Below are 22,065 nucleotides of genomic sequence, written 5' to 3'. Positions count from 1 at the left end.
TTCAGTTACTATGCCCTACCATTTAATAGCTAAAGGGCACCTCTTTAGCCTGATAGAAGTATCTATATTTTAAATAAACAAAAAACTGCCAGAGAAGGAAAATACTGAAATTAACAAATATCGACTAGGATAATGATTATGAGAGTGTAAATGGAATAATTACTTTAGAAATAATAATTACTTTAGAAAACTCAGCTTCAACAACATTGAAAATGCACATACCCACCAGTTTTACTTCTAGGTATACATTGTAGAGAAATTCTTGTATGGACACCAGGATACATACACTCAAAGGTTTATAGCAGCATTATTCATGATAGTAAACTAGAAACCATCCAATGTCAATCAGTAGAAGAATGGATAAATAAATTAATGAGTTACCATTCAGCAGTGAAAATATACAGCTACTGCTATATCCTCCCTTGGGTGAATCTTACAAACCATAATTTGTATCTAAAGAAGTAAATCACACAAAAGGACAAATATTGTATTACCCTACATATAGGAAATATCTAGAGTAGTCAAACTCATAAAGACAAAAAGTAGAATGGTGATTGATAGGGGCTGGGTTGAGGGCAGAAGTGGACTTAATGTGTAATGGATACAGAGTTTCGGTTTGGGATGATGAAAAAGTTCTGGAGATGGGTGGAGGTTATGGTTGTACAACAATGTGAATGTACTTAATGCCACTGACCTGCACACTAAGAAACGGTTAAAATGGTAAATTTATGCTATGTATATTTTATGACAGTAAGTAAATAAGTAAATTACAATTGTATACATAAAGTATAATTGGATTTATGAAAAAATTCAAAGGTAAGAAAACTATTGTTTAGGAATATATACATATGTAATAAAACTTTAAAGAAAAACAAGAAGGACATTACAAATATCAGTGATTATCTCTAGGAGTAATTTTTTTGGTAAGTCAACATAATTTTTGGCATATGTTGTGGAAAGAATTCAAAGAACTGCACGATACAGCTGTAACAAACCTATTCCCATCGGCTTTGTAATATAAACCAAACTTCTCATTTCTTATAGCTATAAAAATTAAAATAGAATCTGTCTGAATCCTTGTTTCATTCAGCAATAGCTAACATTTATCCTTGGATCATGAACTGACCAGGAAAACGAAAAAACCCAACAATCTCATCAAAAGGCGCATATCTAGTAAAGTTTTACTTTTTATGTTTTAATATTTACCTATCAAAATTTGTAATATAAAATGTTGCTTTGTTCAATTGTGTACCGAAAATAATTATAAAATTAACTCAATCCAGAGCAAAATTTGTACTGCTTAGAAACTTAGAGTCAAGGAAATTAAAAATTTCATACATATTTTTATAACATAAATATGATAGGAAGATCAACAAAAATTGTTCAAGTGTATTACACTAGGATAAGATTCTGGGGGGGAAGTGGAATGGAAATATGAATTCAAAGAGAAAAGGATTAAAATTGTTATTAAAGAAAAGCTTGTTCATATTTTTTTATTTGATATTGGCCGTCAAATCACTATAGTATGTATCAATAGATCCACTGGATATATTTTAAATAGTGATGGATATATTTAAAGGAGTGATGTAAAAGTTTTCTTTTATATATGATATACTAGAAAGTACAACATTTGAAGTTATTTAAACTTGTGGTAAAAAGTTTTCAATGTCAACTTAAAAATGTGTGAAGGGGGTACATAGCTTTTCAAAATCCTTTTAAGGACTATATGAACAAATAATTTTTAAAGTTACTAATCGACTACATCTGAGGAGGAGAAACCAGAAAAGAAGTCTAAGAAGGAGGGAAGAAGCAAAATCAGATAGTACCAACCTGAAGGCCTAATGAAGAAAATATTTCAAGATGGAAGAAGAAAATTTCGTCAAATGATGATAACAGATGAGTAAAATGAGGGCTGAAAATTGGCCATTGTCATTGGAAACATGGCCATCTTAAGGTTCCATGACAAGAGAGGTTTCAATGGAACAATAAAGATGAAAGCCTGATTAGAATGGGGCATGCAGAAAATGGGGGCGTGAAAGCAGTGGGCAACTCCTTTTAGGCAGTCTAATATAAAGGGTAACAGCATTGGAGCAAAAGAGCAAGAGGGATGTGAAATCCAGGGAGGGAGAGATCTATGAATAACAAGAGGTGTTAATTACAGGACCCAAGTCTTATATAGGCAATAAGGGATAGGATCTAGTGTAAAAGTGGTGGATTCAGACTTAAATAGCAGAAGGTACATCCAGTTCATCCAGTGTAACAGGAAGGGAGACAAAGAGGTAGATTCAAAGATCTGGTGTGTAAAGGAGCTTATTCTTAAAAGTTTCTAGTGATGTAAGAGGTAAAGTCAACAGCTGAAAGTAGGAAAGAGGAGAGGATTTTGGAAGAGTGAAGAGAATGAAATAGCAGTAGGAATGCTGTATGGTGCTTAGAGCCTGGTTAAAATGTGCGCTCACAAATTTGAGCTCATGTATTTTTCTCTGGCAAGGTCCAGCTGCTCCTATTGCTAGCTCAGAATAAGTGGAGAGTTGGGTTTAACTAGAACTAGGAATTTGCTGGCTGAGCTTCTCAGAGGGAGCGGAAAATAGGGGAGGCAGAGATATATAAGTTCGTGATTATGTGATGAACTGTGAAATCTAACCAGGGTAAGGAAGAAGCGACAGTATGCGGGGGTTGATGAATGGTGAAAAAGTGATAGGGCTAATGGATTCGAGACTCCAATGGAGCATCCTGCAGTAGGTGAGCCAAAAAGAGCAGGTGGTCATCCAAGCGTCTGTGTATCCCTAGGATTAACCACTCAGTTGATTCCTAAATTTAGATGGTGCACTTCTCTTTCCATACCCTCCCTTAGGGAAAATGGAAGGGAGGCGGTCATCACAAAGATAGTTCTCAAATCTGTATTCTGTAGCCCTGATCTCTTTGCTACATCTCAGTTCTTCAGTTTCAAAGCCTGCAAGCATTGCCTGGATGCTCCACCAGCACTTCATACTAATTAAATTTCTCTAAACAGTTTCTCTTTCAAGTTTGCATCTTCTGGACTACTATTCTTCTTTTTTGGTTCTTCTCTGACTCCTTCCTCTCCATGATTCCAGTTTTAATCATTATCAAACAAGTTAGCTTATAAAATGTTTATTGGGTCCATCCCCCATCTGCATTTCCACTGTCATGCCTTTATTAATTATTGTTAATAGTAGCCAAAATGTATCATCTTTACAATCATTTTTTCCCCTAACACCAGGTTTGTCTTCCAGATAACAGCCACAGACCTGGAAAACTTATAGGGGGTTTCCAATTCTTTTAGCATAATGTCCAATCTCTACAGCATAGGCTCCAACCTTCTTTTCCATTCTCATGTCCATCATTACCTCTTCTTGGGGTTTTCCTAGGGCCTATCCAGTGCTCTCCCAACTCAGTATCTTATGCCTGCCTTTCCCCCTTCTTGGAGTATCTTCCTCTCATATCTGAATGTTAAAATCTTTCGGGCACAAACTTAAATACTAGATACTCCATAAAAATTTTACTTGATCCCAGCTGTTGAAAACAATTTGGCCTTACTCCAGACTTGCAAAATAACTCTATATCTGTTAGTCATAAAAATATCTTTAATTTTTATAGACATGTAGCAGTGTTAAAGATATTTTTACATATGTTTTATTTTAATCCTTACAAAAATGAAATGAGGTTTTATTTAGCACCACTTTAAAGATGTGAAAACTGAAAATGAGAGAATTAAATTGTATATACTTGTCACTGTCACTCTTGCCTTTGAATAATTTGTATGTTAATTTTCCTACTTGTTTCCATACTTTGTCCTCAAGGCACTGAGTCAAGGCTTTGCACTTAATAGGCAGTCTTATTTGAATGAGTAGAAGACTGGATTCATGAAAGTAAAAGTGTTTTTCATAATTGCTAGTTGAGGGATATGTGTTTTTAAGTAATTTGAGTACATGTGAATAACCTTTTTAAAAATTGTGGCCTTTATTAAGTCTGGCAGAAAGAAAAAGAGAATCACCAAAGCCGACCGGTTGAAGCAGCTACAAGAGGAGGAGGAGAAACGACAAAAGGAGGAAGGTATAAAACACACAGTGATAACTATTGTCATATGCAGGTAATACTAACAATAGGTTTGTATTTCTGTCATCCAGTCAATACTTTTTAAAAACAGTTTTCAAAATTTTTAATTTTTTGAACTTAATCTGTTTTATAATAGCTACTTACTATTTAAAGGGTACCCAGAAATTTCTGTTAGTACATGCCAATCATTTTCAGATATATCTTGAAGGAGAGTTGCCAGTTAAAATACAGGATGCCCAGTTAAATTTGAATTTCAGATAAACAGTGGATAATTTGGGATAATTTGCCTCATGCAGTGTTTAGGATATACTTGAACCAAAAAAAAGAGTCCATTGTTTATCTGAAATTCAGATTCATCTGCGCATCCTATATTTTTATTTGCTAAATATGGCAACCCTATCTTAATTAAGTATAAGATGTTTATACTTATTGATTAAATTAAGGGCATTGGTACTGATTGTGCAATAAGAATTCTGAAACTCAAATTAAATATGGGGAATATACACTAGCAAGAAATACACAGCAGCCTAAGTTCTTATAGTTTAATAATATTTATTTGTCAAGTTTAAAGAGGACTTTCATTTGTTAAAGAATGTCAAGTAAAAATTAATGAAAATTTGGTCATTTAAAATAATAAAAAGTGACTTTAAAAATCTGAATAGTTTATAAAAATAGAACTACCATATGACCCAGCAATCCCACTACTGGACATATACCCTGAGAAAACCATAATTCAAAAAGAGTCATGTACCCCAATGTTCATTGCAGCAGTATTTACAGTAGCCAGGACATGGAAGCAACCTAAGTGTTTATCAACAGATGAATGGATAAAGATGTGGCACATATATACAATGGAATATTACTCAGCCATAAAAAGAAATGAAATTGAGCTATTTGTAGTGAGGTGGATGGACCTAGAGTCTGTCATACAGAGTGAAGTAAGTCAGAAAGAGAAAACAAATACCATATGCTAACACATATGTATGGAATCTAAAAAAAAAAAAAAAAAAGGTTCTGATGAACCAAGGGACAGGACAGGAATAAAGACACAGGCGTAGAGAATGGACTTGAGGACACGGGGAGGGGGCAGGGTAGGCTGGGACGAAGTGAGAGAGTAATATTGACATATATACACTACCAAATGTAAAATAGATAGCTAGTGGGAAGCAGCTGCATAGCAGAGCGATCAGTTCAGTGCTTTGTCATGACCTAGAGGCGTGGGATAGGGAGGGTGGGAGAGAGACACAAGAGGGAGGGGATATGGGGATCTACATATGCATATAGCTGATTCACTTTGTTATACAGCAGAAACTAACAACACTGTAAAGCAATTATACTCCAATAAGGATGTTAAAAAAAAATCTGAATATTTCAGGTGGTTGTAGCTTTTAGCATGAAGAACTTCTGTTGATTCAGATTCAGGTTTTAAATGTCTGTTCTTAGTTTCCATGTTGATTTTTTAATGTATAATCATATAAATCTTTTTTAGGTGACTCATGATAATAATACAGTATCAGGATCTACATCTTGGGGAATGTTTTATTATATTGGGTTAAACTCATATTCTTCAACATATATTTCATATTTTGTTTTTTAATAGTGAAAGCAAGGGAAGATTAAGATAGTTACTTCTGATAATGTAGATGTCACAAGATTATGGAAATCTTCTGAAGATTTTACCTCTTAATTACCCATGATAGATTTGTCATTTTTCATTGCTTAAAATCATTATTGGATTGCTATAAATTTTTTGGAGAAGAGAAATATCATTGTGGGCCAGAAATTTTGAGTCATGTTACTTTTTTTTTTTTTTTTTGGCTGAGTTAGGTCTTCGTTGCTGTGCGCAGTCTTTCTCTAGTTGCGGAGAGTCGGGGCTACTCTTCGTGGCAGTGTGCAGGCTTTTCATTGCAGTGGCTTCTCTTGTTGCGGAGCACAGGCTCTAGGCACACAGGCTTCAGTAGTTGTGGCACGCGGGCTCAGTAGTTGTGGCACGCAGGCTCAGTAGTTGTGCCTTGCGGGCTCTAGAGCACAGGCTCAGTAGTTGTGGCGCATGGGCTTAGTTGCTCCGGGGCATGTGGAATCTTCCTGGACCAGGGCTTGAACCTGTGTCCCCTGTATTGGCAGGTGGATTCTTAACCACTGCGCCACTAGGGAAGTCAGAGAGTCATGTTACTTTTTTGAAAGAAATCTAGCAGTTTTATTTCTACCACACAGTAAAGGTTGCGACTTCTATCAAATATTCCACCAATACTACATCTTAAATATTTGAAATAATTTTAAGTGCTTAAAAACAGACTAAAAATTTCTTTTGTTGTTGTTCTTTAGAGGAAGCCCGTGTGAAATATGAAAAAGAAGAAATGGAAAGACTTGAAATACAACGAACTGAGAAAGAAAAATTGCAAAAACTTGAAGCAAAAGTAAATAAACATTAATGCTATTATTACTGAAGACAAACTATGTGGCCATCAGATCTGTTTGGCCATTTAACATCATTCTCCCCCATAGCTACCAGTAATATTTAGGCCTATATGAACTGGTTTAATTCATTTTATCCTACCATAAAGTTATGGTGGGTAAATTATTACCCACACTTCACAGATCAGGAAATTGGTGAATAGAGAGATTAAGCAGCTAATAAATTTCAGAGCCAGGACTTAGACAGAAGTAGTCTTGCTTCAGAGCCCATGCTTGTAACCATTAAGTTATTATTCTCAATCTGTCGTATAGATAATTAAATAGGGACCAAAAAATGTTCAAATTCTACCTCACCTTTTAAAATTTCACTTCTCTTTTTCACCAGAATTTTTCATTATTGGCTCAGTAGTTCTGTGATATTTTAATCTCAGGACAAAACCTCATTACTATTAAAAAGTGAAGATCCCCAAGGAGTTTTTGTTTATGTTTATCAATATTTACTATATTAGAAATTAAAACAGAAACTTAAAAACATCTATTATATTAATAGAGATTAAACATTGTTAAACATAAACATGAATAAAAAATAAATACATTAACATATTTAAAAAACAATTACAGGGCCTCCCTGGTGGCGCAGTGGTTGAGAGTCCGCCTGCCGATGCAGGGGATACGGGTTCGTGCCCCGGTCTGGGAGGATCCCATATGCCGCGGAGCGGCTGGGCCCGTGAGCCATGGCCGCTGAGCCTGCGCGTCCGGAGCCTGTGCTCCGCAACGGGAGAGGCCACAACAGTGAGAGGCCCGCATACCGCAAAAAGAAAAAAAAAAAAAAAAAAAAAAAAAAAAAAAAAAACAATTACAGTATATATATATATTTATTGAAGTATAATTGACATTTAAAATTATATTGGTTTTAGGTATACAAACTAATGATTCAGTAGTTGTATATATTGGGAAATGATCCCACAATAAGTCTAGTTAACATCCATCACCACGGGCTTCCCTGGTGGCGCAGTGGTTGAGAGTCCGCCTGCTGATGCAGGGGACACGGGTTCGTGCCCTGGTCCGGGAAGATCCCACATGCCGCGGAGCGGCTGGGCCCGTGAGCCATGGCTGCTGAGCCTGCGTGTCCGGAGCCTGTGCTCTGCAACAGGAGAGGCCACAACAGTGAGAGGCCCACGTACCACTAAAAAAAAAAAAAAAAAAAAAAAAAACATCCATCACCACACTTATATATATATTTTTTTAATTAGGGAAATAAGTGGCATTGTTTATATTTTTTAAATCTCTTTAATCTCTGACTTAACAGAAGACAACTGGATCTCATACCTACTTCATCATTCCATCTGTTACAATGTGTTGCTTTGACTGAAGTATGTGAAGAAAATCTGACCTCACACAGATAGGTAGTTGGAAAAAGGAGGAATGTTGTAACAGCCTTTCAGATAATTGTGGATATTCTTCTTTGATACTATACTGAAACTAGATAGGTGGTAGCACCTTAATGTGGAATCTGAAACCAAATCAACGAACTATACGTAACGTACTCTATTATACTAAATCTGTTCTTACACTTTGAGTAGATCTTGTATCCATGCATGATTTTGCAACATCATGCATTGATTGCTTGGAAAAAATTGGTTCACTGAATTATTTGCTTCCAAATGTTGACACATTTTTATCATCCATTTTCCAAAAAAAAAAAAAATCACATACATTAGTATCATCTCCAGTCAAATCAGAAAAGTTTTTAAGGATTGGGAAACTGTCAGGCTCCCTAGTGGTGGATATAGGTTTTCTAAAATTCAAATTTTTATTTGAAAGCTTGAATTTTATCACTGGCAACAAATACTTTGAGTTGTTTCCTGAAAGTGACATGCTCAATTCATTCATTTTTGACAGAATGTCTGCCAGAATACTCAAATAGTTGCATAAATGTTTATTTCTGAAGATAGCATTGTTCTTTGTTATGTAGCAGAAGTGCTCTATGCATACTTCCCATTTTATCACACGGAATATTAAAAAGACATATAGTTAAGGTTTGACATCTAATGAAATTAATAAATTTCACTTCTTCATCAGGTCATTCTTATGTGAAACTGACTGCTATCACCCCTCTCCCCGGAAGAATATGACCACTAGTATAGCTTATGCCTTGATTTGCGCTAAGGCGCCAGCAGTTTTACACCATCTTGCAAATGTGTACACTGCAAAAAAAGCAAATAAAGTCTTAGTGTTATTATTAAAATAGATTTGACCTCACAGATCCTGAAAAAGTTTGGGGGACCCACCAGGAGTCTGCAGATCACACTTCGCACACCACTGTTTCAGATGAAAACTTTTGGAAATATCAGTTACATTTAAACTGATTGTAGTATTCATCTTGAAATTAAATACTTGTCAAGTAAATTTTAGGTTCTACTTATGAAACACAAAGCTGAAATTAAAGAAGGTGTCAATGTATCTATCCCCATGAAACAGTATCTAGAAAGAATAAATGAAGAGCTTGAAGAACTTTATTTATTGGAGGCATGTTTTCCTGAAGCAGAGAAATTGAAACGAGACAGTAGATTGCTTTCTCAGGTAAGACCGATTTTATTTATTAAGCTAATACTTTTGTACCACAAGAGGGAGTTATAATCCAATATCTGTTTAAATAACAAGAAACTTTAAATTTGTCTGTAAAAAAATCTCGAATCTGACAAATCTCTCTTACATTGCTTGTAGCAAAGTAAATTCATATAGCTCTGTAGAAATCTATTTGTCAGTAATAAGATCCTTGAAATTTTTATATCCTTTTACTCTGATTTAATTTGGGGGAATCTATACTGAGGAAATTATCCTAAATTAAATTATAAAAAGTTTGAGCCTAAGGCAATCTAGTGTTGCTCAAAACAGCGTAACTTTGGAAACAATGTAGATGATTATCGGGATAAAAAGGAAAAACTGTAATAATATGGCAAAAGATTATAGTATAATTTAAAGCAAAAAAATTGTAAGTACAATATGATTACAAATGTAGAATTTGCATAGACTACAAAATGAATGGAAGGACTAATACTAAAATGACAGTGGCGGGGGCTTCCCTGGTGGCACAGTGGTTAAGAGTCCGCCTGCTGATGCAGGGGACACGGGTTCGTGCCCTAGTCCGGGAGCATCCCACGTGCTGCAGAGCGGCTGGGCCCGTGAGCCTGTGCTCCGCAACGGGAGAGGCCACAACAGTGAGAGACCCGTGTACCGCAAAGGGGAAAAAAAAAAAAAAATGACAGTGGCAGTTAACAATTAGTAGTCATTTGAGAAGTAGAAATTAGCTCGAGTGTTGGCTTTTGTACATACAGGAGCTGTGTGATTAGAGAGGAAAGCAAAACAAAATCAACTCATAAATACTTTTTAAAAATAAAAATATGACAATAAATAGAATTTCTATTTATTTGAAATATTGAGGCTTTTAAATTATTTTGATGAAGAGGAATTTGGTTATTTTAGAGATATCTCAAGTAACTAAAGTCATAATATGTTTTTTGCCTAATATGGAAAACAAGGTTATAAGCTTCAAAAAAGAAGTAATTTAATCTTTGGTTGACTTTTCATCAGTGTGAACCTTCAAACATTTTTATTCCACAGTGGAAACACTACATTCAATGTGATGGGAGTCCTGATCCTTCAATATCCCAAGAAATTAATACTTTTATTAGCTTGTGGAAAGAGGAAACCAATGAGACTTTTGAGGCAGTGACTGCGAAGAGTAAACTAGTGCTAAATGTAAGTATTTAAGTATTATTCTGTAATTTTAAATTATGTAAATTACAATTGTCTGATATTGACTCTAAAAATAGAAATAAATTAAATAAAGTATTTTTCAGTTAATAACACTACTACTTCCTTGGCTGTGGAGAAACATATTTGCTCATATTTTTGTTTTCTTTTTTATTTTTGCCACTCCTAAAAACCTCTTGCCACCTTAGGTAAGATCAGCCTAACATAAATTTGAAATAGTAACTGTATGTATATCTAATTCAAGAAAATATCAAGTTGCATCCATTTATGTAGATAACTCGAGTGCAAAAATGTATGATTTTATCCTCAGCCAGAATTGTGCACTATTCAGTGATTCACTACACATGTTTTTTTTTAATGTTAACTATGAGCCAGGCACCTCTGTTAAGCACTGGAAGTATAAAGATGAATAAGAATATCCTACGTTCTGTTTCTGCAAATAGAATGGATAGGCTAACCTGAGGAGCTACCACATTACAAATGCACTTAAAAATGCTAGGAAGAAAAATTTAACGACATTTAAATCCATTGCCTAGCTCAAAAGAAGGCCAAGGAGAATCTTGGAGGCCATAAAACAATTCAGAAAAGTGGGCAAGTCTCAAGGTCAGTGGCCTCCCAGAGAATGTCTGTTTGTTAACCCTTGGTGGCTTAGCACTGGTTTAAAGGGAAATCAGGAGGCAAAGCCTAGGGTACAAGGAAGGTAGCAAGTTGGATCAGAGATGCTTTTATGGCTGGGAGCCTCAAAAAGGGAATGTGGATAAGTAGGGGGAAACCTGCTTTGCAAAGGGAGATGGTAAGAGCTTGATTGGCTCACGTTTAGCTTAATGAAGGGAAAACAAAAATGTCTGTACTGAGAATTCTTATTAGTGAGTGAGTCAGGAGTTAGATTGAAGAATTTATCAGAATACAGCACAAAGAGATAAAGAGATGAAAAATATCAAAGAGTAGTTTACAGACATGTATGATGAAGCAAAAAGGACTAAATGTATATTGACAAGGAGTCCAGAAGGAGACAGAGAGACATAGAAGAATGAGGGAGAGGGCTTCCCTGGTGGCGCAGTGGTTGAGAGTCCGCCTGCCGATGCAGGGGACACGGGTTCGTACCCCGGTCCGGGAAGATCCCACATGCTGCAGAGCGGCAGGGCCCGTGAGCCATGCTGCTGAACCTGCGCGTCCGGAGCCTGTGCTCCGCAACGGGAGAGGCCACAGCAGTGAGAGGCCCGTGTACAGAGGAAAAAAAAAAAAAAAAAAAGAATGAGGGAGAGACAATATTCAAAGAGATAGTGGCTGACGATTTTCCAGAATCCTCAGAAACCCAACGAATCCCAAGTTAGGATACAAAGAAAGGAATCCACACTTAGACACACATACATAATATTAGAAACTAGAAGGAATTCACTCCTCTTGGTCCTTTTATCCTCTAGTGCTTTTTGTTTCCATTTCTGCCATGTTGTGCTTCTTGTCACTGTGGTTTACTTCTTCTCCATGTTGCTATAAAATGGAATAACTCCAGACTGTTAAGGTCATAACATGCTCGCCTAATTTAATCTGGAAAACAAGCTTATGAGATTCATTTTACATGTGAAGAAACGGGTTGTGACTTGCTTACGGTCCCCTATGAGACCTTAGATGGGCATTACTCTGACTTTCCAAAGACTCCAAAGAGCCTCCCATGAAGTGTTTGGATGATAATGGATTCATCATACAGTATTCTTGCCATTGCATATTCCCTCTCCCAGGGAGGCTGCCATAGCATGATGCTGGTCCAGGAATCTGCTACTCTTTGATTAGCAGGAAGGCAGCAGGAAGTAGTACTAAAGTTCACCAGTGATGAGCTGGATGTGACACCTTCCTGTTATGAATGTGGGATACAGAAGCAGAAGTAATGAATAGTAGGGAAGATGAGAAAAGGATAAGTGAAGCAAAACAGGAGATAGATGAGCAGAGTAATCAATAATAATAGGAAACTAAAGCAGGAAGCCACAAGACGAACAGAAATAATTGGATAGCAGTGATTGCATGGTAAACACCAAGTTCCAAATTATCAAATTTATTTATTTGACAAACTCTTATATAATATTTACTATGCCAGGCTTTCTCAGCCTGGTTCAGTTTATTCATGTTGTTGCTGAATTCCCCCAATAACCCTGTGAGGTATGCACCGTTATCCCCATTTTACAAACAAAGAAGGCGAGGCACAGAGATGTTAAATAACTTGCCCCAAATCACACCACTGGTAAGAGGTGGCAAGGATGGAAGCCCAGCTTTCTGGCTTGAGCCCATACTACCCAGCTATCTCTCTTAATTTAGAAATTTTCTGTATGTTATCTATGTCACTGTTCAAAATTAAATGTTGTTATTTATTAGTTGTTCCTTGATCATGCTGTACCTTAACTTCTCCCAACACTCTAAATATCTCTCCACTTTCTTCCTGCTTGTGTGATTTCTGAGAAGTTGGATATAATTCTTAACTTTGTTCTTCTAAAGGTAAGGTGTTTTTTTCCCTTTGGCTGCTGTCAGGAGTTTATCTTTGATTTTCTGTATTTTGAAAATGGTATGCTTAAATAGGTTGTTTTTTTTTTTTTTTTTTGGCATTTATCTTGCTTGGTGTTCTCTGAGCTTCCTGGATCTGTGGTTTGGTGTCTGACATTAGTTTGGGGGAAATTCTCAGTCATTATTATTTCAAATACTTTTTCTGTTCCTTTCTCTTTCTTTTCCTTCTGGTATTTCCATTATGTGTGTGCTTCCTTTTTTTTGTAGTTGTCCCAAGGTCTTTGGATATTCTGTTCTGTTTTTTTAAGTCCTTGTTCTCTTTGCTTTTTGGTCTTTTGAGGATTCTACTGATAAATCCTCTTGCTCAGAGATTCCTTCCTCAGCTGTGTCCAGTTAAGGAGTAAGTCTTTCAAAGGCATTCTTCATTTCTGTTGCAGTGTTTACGATCTCTAGCATTTCTTTTTGGTTCTTTCTTAGGATTTCCATCTCTCTGCTTTACATCGCCCATCTATTCTTGCATGCTGAATACTTTATCCATTAGAGCACTTAGCATATTAAAAACAGGTGTTTTAAATTCCTGGTTTGATCATTATAATATCCTGCCGTGTCTGGTTCTGATGTTTGCTCTGTCTCTTCAAATTGTGCTTTTTACCCTTTGGTATGCCTTGTCATTTTTTCTTGATAGCCAGACATGATGTACTGGGTAAAAAGAACTGCTGTAAATAAGCCTTTAGTAATGTGGTGGTGAGGTAGGTTGGGGGAGGGGAAGAGTTCTGTAGTCTTGTCATTAGGTCTCAGTCTTTAAATAAGCCTATGCCTCTGGATGGTGAACTTCACAAGCGTTTTTAATTTTTCGTATCCCCTCTTAGGTGAGAGGAAATGGCTAGAGCCAGCTGGAGTTGGGTATTTCCTTTCCCCCAGGTGAGTTAGGCTCTGATAAAATTCCAGCAGGTTAGGCTCTAGTTAATTAATTTCCCCTGAGATCAAGCCTTGTTAAGAACAGAGTGCTCTGTGGTATTTCAAAATGCTTCCTTTCCCCCTCCTCCTGCCAGAAGTGGGAGGGAATTTCTTCCCCCATATTTATTGTGGGGACCTGGTTGAGCTCCTGCAGGTAAGTCTCACAACACTATGGGCTCTCACCCTCCCATGACTTCATCCTCCGGGAGGTTTTTTTTTATTTAATTTATTTTTATTTTTATTTATTTTTGGCTGTGTTGGGTCTTTGTTGCTGTGCATGGGCTTTCTCTAGTTGCACTGAGCGGGGGCTACTCTTCGTTGTGGTGCGCGGGCTTCTCATTGCGGTGGCTTTTCTTGTTGCAGAGCTCTAGGCACACGGCCTTCAGCAGTTGTGGCATGCGGGCTTCAGTAGTTGTGGCACGTGGACTCAGTAGTTGTGGCGCACGGGCTTAGTTGCTCTGTGGTATGTGGGATCTTCCCGGACCAGGGCTCGAACCCGTGTCCTGTGCATTGGCAGGCGGATTCTTAACCACTGCACCACCAGTGAAGCCCCCCACCCCGGGAGTTTTTAACTCTCAGAGTTGTCCACCCTGAGTTCCCAGCAATTCGTCGTTTACAGTTCGGGTTTACAGACCTGGCACTGGTTCCTGCAGTGGTTTCTGCTTCCTGCAGTGGTTTCTGCTCCTGACACTCTGCTCTGATAAACCGACTCCCTGTATTCACCTGTAGGTCTCTCCAATCTTGGGAACAGGGATTTGCTCTGTGTCCTCCCCTCTTTTATGGATCAAAGAATAGTGGTTGGTTTTTCAGTCTGTTCAGCTTTTCACTTGTTAGGATTGAGTGGCGTCTTCCAAGCTCCTTACTGGTGGAACCAGTTTGCCTCAGTTTTCTCATCTATAATATAGGCACAATAAACAGTAACTACCTTATAGAATTATGATGAGGATGAAATGGATTAAAACATATAAAGCATTTAGAACAGTTCCTGGCAAATAGTAAGCATTCAGTAAATGTTAGTAATTCTCCTCCTCCTCCTCTTCCTCTTTCTCCTCACTCTCCTCCTCATCATCACATTGTTATTGTTTCTATCCTTCCACAGTCTTAAGTAGTGACAAGCTGTGCCTCCTCTATCAGCTCGCTAATGACAGCTCTGTTACACATAGTATAGAATTCTTATAGTGGAGTTTTGGGAGGAAATATTTTATTTTTCCAGGATCTTAAATAATAGAATAAATACAGGAAAGTATTTTTGTATGTTTTACTGGTGACATGTTCCTCAATTCAAAAGTGATAAAACGTCCCCCATTTCACTTTTTCTTTGTGTGTCAGATTACTTTCATCGTAAATTTTTGCTTTATATTTTTACTTATAGTTGATTGAGAAATTGAAGTTAATTTTATTGGAAACTCCATCATATGATTTGCAAGAGAAAAATGTAATACAGTACCAAGAATCAATTCTAGAACTGCAAAAGCTCCTTCATCTTAAGTTTAACATAGCCACAGAAATACTTCTCAGAGTAAGTGTGATATTTTGCTTTATATGTTATTATTGACTTTTGTAAGAGTTAAGATTTTATATTGTATAATTTTTAAAGTCCAGTGTCCTTTATTTTTTTGAAGATGTAAAAGGTTATGGAAAAGTCAGTAGAACAATTTAAGGCACATGTATTTATCCAGATTTAACAACTGTGAATATTTTATTTTTAAAGAAATGAAACATTATCAGTGTAGCTGAAGTCTAGATTTTTTTTTTTCTTATACTTGCTAAAGTTTACCGGGACCATTATGAAAATAAATTCACAAAACCTTGTATGTTAGCTATACACTCTAGATAAATCAGTTGACACAAGATTACAATTACTGGTAGTCACTCTATTTTTCCCAAATAGCTTAGCACTAGTGATAATATTCAAGTAATCATAGAGCCATTGTTATACCTAAGAAAATTAATAATAATTCCATAATGTATTCCAATATCCAGTCCATATTTAAATTTTCCCTAATATTCCATGAATATCTTCTATAGCTGTTTTTGTTTTGTTTTGTTTTTTAAATCAGAAAACAATGTAAGGTCACACCTTGCTTTTGGCTATTTTCTCTCTTGGTTTCTTTTGGTCTAGAACACAATCACCTTTATAGGCTTGGGTAGAATATGTTCTAATTATGAAAAGAACTGTAAAGAAGGCTTATTGTTAAGTTTATTCTTGGCAGTAATATTCATATTATAATTTTGCAGCTATTTTTATCTATATTGTAAGAAAAAGCCAGTAAGGAAATGTATTATAATTATTAGTAATCAAGATTTTTATTCTAAGAGAAAAAAAGATATATAGAAGAAAAGAAGTTTAGAAAAAAATACTGTAATGTTAAATTTGTAATGGAAGTATCAGTATGAAACGATTTCTTTTTATTCCATAAAAAGGAACCAGGTCTAATTGTGGAAAATGGCTGATTCAAGTTTGGGGCAGGGAAAGTGAAAGATAAGGTTGTTATTGAAAGATGAGTTTGAGTTATTTTTTGCTAGAAAACAAGTAAATACTCAAAGACTAATGGAGTCGTAGCCAAAGAGACAGGACTAGCTTAAAGAAGCTCCCACTGATCAAGTTGGGGATAATTTGAATATCAGAAAGAATAATGACTATAATTGATTATAGCAGGCGTCCACAACCCCCGGGTCGAGGACTGGTACTGGTCCGTGGCCTGTTAGGAACGGGGCCACACAGCAGGGGGTAAGTGGTGCATGAGCGAGTGAAACTTCATCTGCCGCTCCCCATTGCTTCCCATTGCTCACATTACCGCCTGAGCCATTCCCCACCACCACCCCAGTCCGTGGAGGAATCGTCTTCCGTGAAACCGGTCCCTGGTGCCAACAAGGTTGGGGACCTCTGGATTATAGAACCTTGAATAAAATAAAAATTCATGAGTCTATAGTGATATTCCAAAATGGAAAGGGGAAAGTGGAGTGGCGGGTAGAGAGAACAGTTCTTTACAGAAGAATACCACCTGATGAATGTGGAAGGAATGATCAGTAAGATAATAACCATTTTTCAATCCCCAATGTAATAACTGATAAGGATCATCAATGGCTACCTCAATAGGTAGGCGAAAAGTTTAGGAACACATTATTCTCATAGTGCCAAAGTATTAGACCACAGATTACTTACTGACTAGGATAAATGTACTTTGCAAGGGGAGATAGGGGTAGTCACCACATTAACTAAGTGATCAAGTCCACACTGTTAACAGTAGGACATCATATGCCTCCTGATAGTACGCAATGTGAGGAACACAACATTACCTATTGTGCGTTCTTGCCGAAAATTGTTCATCTAATCTGATTAAACCTACCTAGGCCTAACTTCCGGTGTACAAAAAATAAAGGGAATAGCGGAGCAAGTTAAACCATGAGGAAACAGCTAGATAAATTCACAATGTGGAACAGTTCTTCAAGGCAATTTTCCTGGGCACTTCAAAAAGTTAATGTCACAGAAAAAAAAAGTGTGGGAGAACAATCACTTTTATTTCTTTTCTTTTTTGGCCACACTGGCATAGCTTGCAGGATCTTAGTTCCCCCACCAGGGATCGAACCTGTGCCTCGTGAAATGGAAGTATAGAGTCCTAACCACTGGACCACCAGGGAATTCCCAGAACAATCACTTAAAAAAAAAAAAAGTAATAAATTCAACTCCCAGTACATTTAAATTTTTACATTATAGGAACCAAATACATATTGACTTATTTAAGCCCTTTGAAAGAGCTAATATCTTAAGCAATAGGCATCAAGCTATGTAAGTCTTTATAAAAGAATTCTTAAGAACATCCTTACATTGTGCGTTTAATGTTGATTATCAAGTATTGGACTAGTAAAACACATGACTCATCTGGATATTTTGTTTTCTAAACCTGGTATGTTCAGAGATAGGCTAACTTTTGCAGTAGCATAATCTACATTTTAATAAGGTAAGGATAAAGAAGCATGTATATAGTTAAAATGAAAAGTCACAATAATGTTAAAATTGAAAAGGGTAACCTGAGAGTAATCCACAAGTGCTACCTGGGAATGCAGGAGCAACTTCAATCCTTAGACACCGTAAGAGAAACTGAGTAGAAAATGGGGAGCACATCTAATTGAGTAAATATGTTTTTATTGTTTAGAGAATTTTTTAAAACAATTCTTTGTTATTTTGATTGAACCTTATTTTTACCCAAATTACTCTTTTATTTTTATTTTTTTTCAAGGTTTCTTTTTAAATTATTATTTACTTTTTGGCTGCGTGGGTCTTCGTTGCTGTGCGTGGACTTTCTCTAGTTGTGGCGAGCGGGGGCTACTCTTTGTTGCAGTGTGCGGGCTTCTCATTGCAGTGGCTTCTCTTGTTGAGGAGCACCACCTCTAGGCGCACGGGCTTCAGTAGTTGTGGCTCGCGAGCTGTAGAATGCAGGCTCAGTAGTTGTGGCACACAGGCATGTGGGATCTTCCCAGAACAGGGATCGAACCCATGTCCCCTGCATTGGCGGGCGGATTCTTAACCACTGTGCCACCAGGGAAGTCCCCAAATTACTCTTTTAATATTGAAGGGAATCCAACACCTAAGTGATGAAGTAACTTATCTAAATTGTATAATTTATGAGGCCTCTAATCTTAATAATGTTTTCTTTTTCTCTTACAGCAAGCTAGTACTTTAGCAGATCTGGACAGTGGAAACATGGAAAAAATCATTCGAGATGAAAATGTGACTCTATATGTATGGGCAAACCTCAAGAAGAATCCAAGGTATTCCCATGGGTGATACTATAGGTCTGAAGACATTATAGTCACATGACCAGGCAGATGCCTGTTGCATTACAGCATGGCATACTTATAAAAACCCATGTTAGAAAGTCAGCCACCTGGGGTTTGACTCAGAGACCTGCCATTTATCTTAGGCAAGTTATTTAGCCTTGTTATGCCTCAGTATATCAAGAGTAAAATGATGATTATATCACTTAATAGGATTGGGCTGAGGATTAATTGTTAACACATGTAAAGGTCATACATAGCGTGGTGTCTAGCACAAATATACACTGACTAAATATCAGGGTCTTCCTCTTCTTTTCACCCACTTAACCTCCCTCCCCACCAAAAAGTAGAAGTGGTAGGTGCTTTCTACATGGCAGTCTGAAACTTTTAAAAAATTTATCTTTTGTGAAATGTTAATACTTTCAAAAAAGAATACTTTTCATATTTATTATTTTTTAGATAATTTAAGTGATGTTTCCCTGATTATTTTCAACAAAGTAATATCATTCTGAGGAATGATAGAGATAATGATAAATTCACGATCACTTGGTTGCTGCTTTATCTCAAACATTTCAAAATAATTGAGTTAGTATGGCAGCAAGTTTTAGGAAAAAATGATCTGAATAAAAGTTAGGAGGCCTAGGTTCTGGTCCCAACTCTGAAAACACTAGTCCTATGACAGTGGAAAGTATTGGACTTTATTTCTGATATTTAGTAAAAGTAAGGAACAAAGTTATTTTCCAAGTTACATTTGCTACAAAATACTCTGTGGTTTAAATCAGAGTCAATATATTAATATAACCTTTTTCATTGTAAAATATGTTATATCCAGAAGGATGAAGGAAATTAATCTGTATAATTTTAAAAGAAGACCAGTAAAATGAATATCCCTGTATTAACTATCCAGGCTTAAGAAGAGAATTAGATGGTATCTTTTACTAAGATAAGGAATAGTGAAAGCAGAACAAATTTTGTTTTACTTTGATGGTGATGGTGAGAGAGCAGGGCGTGGTCAGTATGATGAGCTCAGTGTCGGACTTGTTGAGTTTGAAGTACCTATGACACATCAAAGTGCAACTGTCTGAAAGCATTGAGAGAAATCTGAGTTGGAGACATATTTTGCAGAGTCATACAGGTTGATAGTTCTTAACTTTTGGGGAGTCATAGACTCTTAAGAACTTTATTACATATGCTCACACATATGTAAGGGCATTTTCAGACCTTTTAAAGTTCATTCAGGGATGCTTCTTCCCCTAGGAAACATAGAACTCATGTTAAGCACTCCTGATAATATAAATAATAATTGAAGTCATAGAAATAATAATATCCAGAGACAGTATGTAGAGGGAGAAGAAAGAAGGGCTCGGGATGGAGAGTCAAGTAACATCAACGTTTAAGGGATGCTTAGGAAGGAGACCGTACAAAGGAAACAGAGAAGGAGCTGCCAGAGATGGAGGAGAAGAGTATGGAGTCATGGATCCCAAGAGAGAGTTTTGAGAAGGTAACATCAGCAACTGGATCCAAATGCTGCAAAGAAAGCAAGTATGTGTCAGGACTCAAAACTGTGGCGAAATTAAAGTGGAGAGAAATACTGCTTAGGTATAAGTTTACAACAGACATAGAATTTTCTAGAGCCTCATCCTTTTTTTAAAATTAATTAACAGGTACAGAAGTATCAGATTCTCTGAGACACAAATTGGATTTGAAATTCCAAGGATATTAGCAACATCTGACATTGCTCTACGACTCCTACATACTCACTATGATCATGTCACGCCGTTAGGCCCTGTTCCAACAGCATCACAAGAACACACTTCCACAGTAACTTACTTTGGCAAAGACGAAGTTAAGAGTGTAGAAGCAGCAGTCAGCAAAGATCTCCAAGAAGAGTATAAAGAACAAGAAAATGAGTCTAACTCAGTTCATGAGGAAGAAACAAAAGTTGACGAACAAGGTGGTATTGAAGGACAAACGGTAGGACACTTATTTTTTTTTAAATAAGAATTTAATTGCATTTTTTTTATTTTAATTTTTTTGGCTGTGCCGTGCAGCATGTGGGATCTTAGTTCCCCAACCAGAGATCGAACCTGTGCCCCCTGCAGTGGAAGAGTGGAGTCCTAACCACTGGACCACCAGGGAATTCCCGAAGACACTTTAAATGTACATTTTTTCTTCATGTAACAGGTGTTATAGATTCCCTTGGTACATTCTCAAGATTTTTTCCTAAACAACTAGAAACTGAAAGCTACTTTCTTGCCAATGGCTCAGTTTTCTGTGTGTGTGTTTTTTTCTTGCCTTCTATTCATACTCACTATTCATAGTTGAGCCTGTTGCTTCCACATCCTAAAGTTGAGGACAGGAATTGCTAATTTTTATTTTAGGTTCACTCCCAAAAAGCTTTGAAGCAATTTAATTTGTGCATATTTATTATATTTCAAACTCACTTAAGGGAACTTGTGATAAATACTTTCACAAACTTAAGGATTATCTTACATTACTCTTACTTCCTCAGCTTTTGGTTTTGTAAGAAAGAATTATATGAAGTAAAAACTGATATTTTTTAAACTGTTGTACTCTCTTAAAATTTGACATCTTTAGATATAGTAATATGTTAGTTGAGCAATTTAATAATCATATCCTGTTAGTTGGTTTCTGTTCTTTTTTTCTTTCTATTTCAAGGATTTTCAAGCTACTTATTAAGGTAGAATAAATTGTCCCTTTAGAATTTGGTAATACTTTCTCAGAACTGAGCAGCTTTTTGTTTGGCCATGGACAATTTGCGTTTTAGGAAGGACCAGGTTTTCCTACAAGTACTTAAGATATGAAGTGTACTGGTTTATTGGTTTGTTTTCTTTAAACAGAGGTGAGGGTTAAGAATTAAGTTGAATACAAATTTGAAATCAGAATAAGGATTATTAGATATTCTAAGCACATATTTAATTGAAAAATTCCATTTGATTCCACCAGAAGCAAAACTTATAATGATTCTACAGCAATATAAAAAATGGATAAGACATGATGGTCAGTACAAAGAACAGTATTTAGAGTATGATTACAATGGTGGAAAAATTAAAAAGGCATAAGGGGAGGAGAATCCAGAAACCTGTATATAGCTGATATTTCACAGAGGTGGGAAATAAGTGATTGGTTCTTCTTTAAAAATGTGTCACTTTTAAAGGAATGTTTTTTGAGCAATCTGGTAGCTTTTATAATGAAAAAGTTCATTTTCCCTCTCAGGTAGTATGGTAACATTACTAGAGTTCAAAAATATTTCCAGTTTTCTTCCCTTTCCTGGACAGGAAGGGAAGAATTATACTGCTCGCCCCCTTGAAATAGGGGTGACCATGTGACTTGCCTTAGCTAGTAAGATGTGAGTGGAAGTGACACACTGATTTCTAAGGGAGGGAAAATAAAGAATGAGTAAATGGGTGCTGGATGTTACATTATTTAAATGTGCAGTAAAAAATAAAATGAAGTCCCATAAACTTACAATAAAATTTGGTGGGATTTGTGACTGAAAATTCATGAAAACAAAGAACAAATTAAAAACTATCAAAATTGTTGGATGAA

The 22,065-nt window shown here is 36.4% G+C and overlaps 1 protein-coding gene across 1 annotated transcript in view; it reads left to right on the top strand.

Moving 5' to 3' along the window:
• DNAI7 (dynein axonemal intermediate chain 7) overlaps window positions 1–22,065 on the top strand; it is a 75,002-nt gene that overhangs the window by 12,060 nt on the left and 40,877 nt on the right. The window contains exons 2-8 of the mRNA XM_081248304.1: window positions 3,987–4,071; window positions 6,400–6,491; window positions 8,971–9,072; window positions 10,114–10,251; window positions 15,089–15,235; window positions 18,386–18,489; window positions 20,160–20,469. Of these exons, the coding sequence (XP_081104430.1) occupies window positions 3,987–4,071; window positions 6,400–6,491; window positions 8,971–9,072; window positions 10,114–10,251; window positions 15,089–15,235; window positions 18,386–18,489; window positions 20,160–20,469 (978 nt within the window). The remainder of the gene's footprint in view (window positions 1–3,986; window positions 4,072–6,399; window positions 6,492–8,970; window positions 9,073–10,113; window positions 10,252–15,088; window positions 15,236–18,385; window positions 18,490–20,159; window positions 20,470–22,065) is intronic.

This window comes from Mesoplodon bidens (genome assembly GCF_964165515.1).
Source record: "Mesoplodon bidens genome assembly, chromosome: 11".
Classification (NCBI taxonomy): Eukaryota; Metazoa; Chordata; class Mammalia; order Artiodactyla; family Ziphiidae; genus Mesoplodon; species Mesoplodon bidens.
The sequence above is the reverse complement of the archived record's forward strand: the minus strand, read 5'-3'. Positions and strand labels throughout refer to the sequence as shown.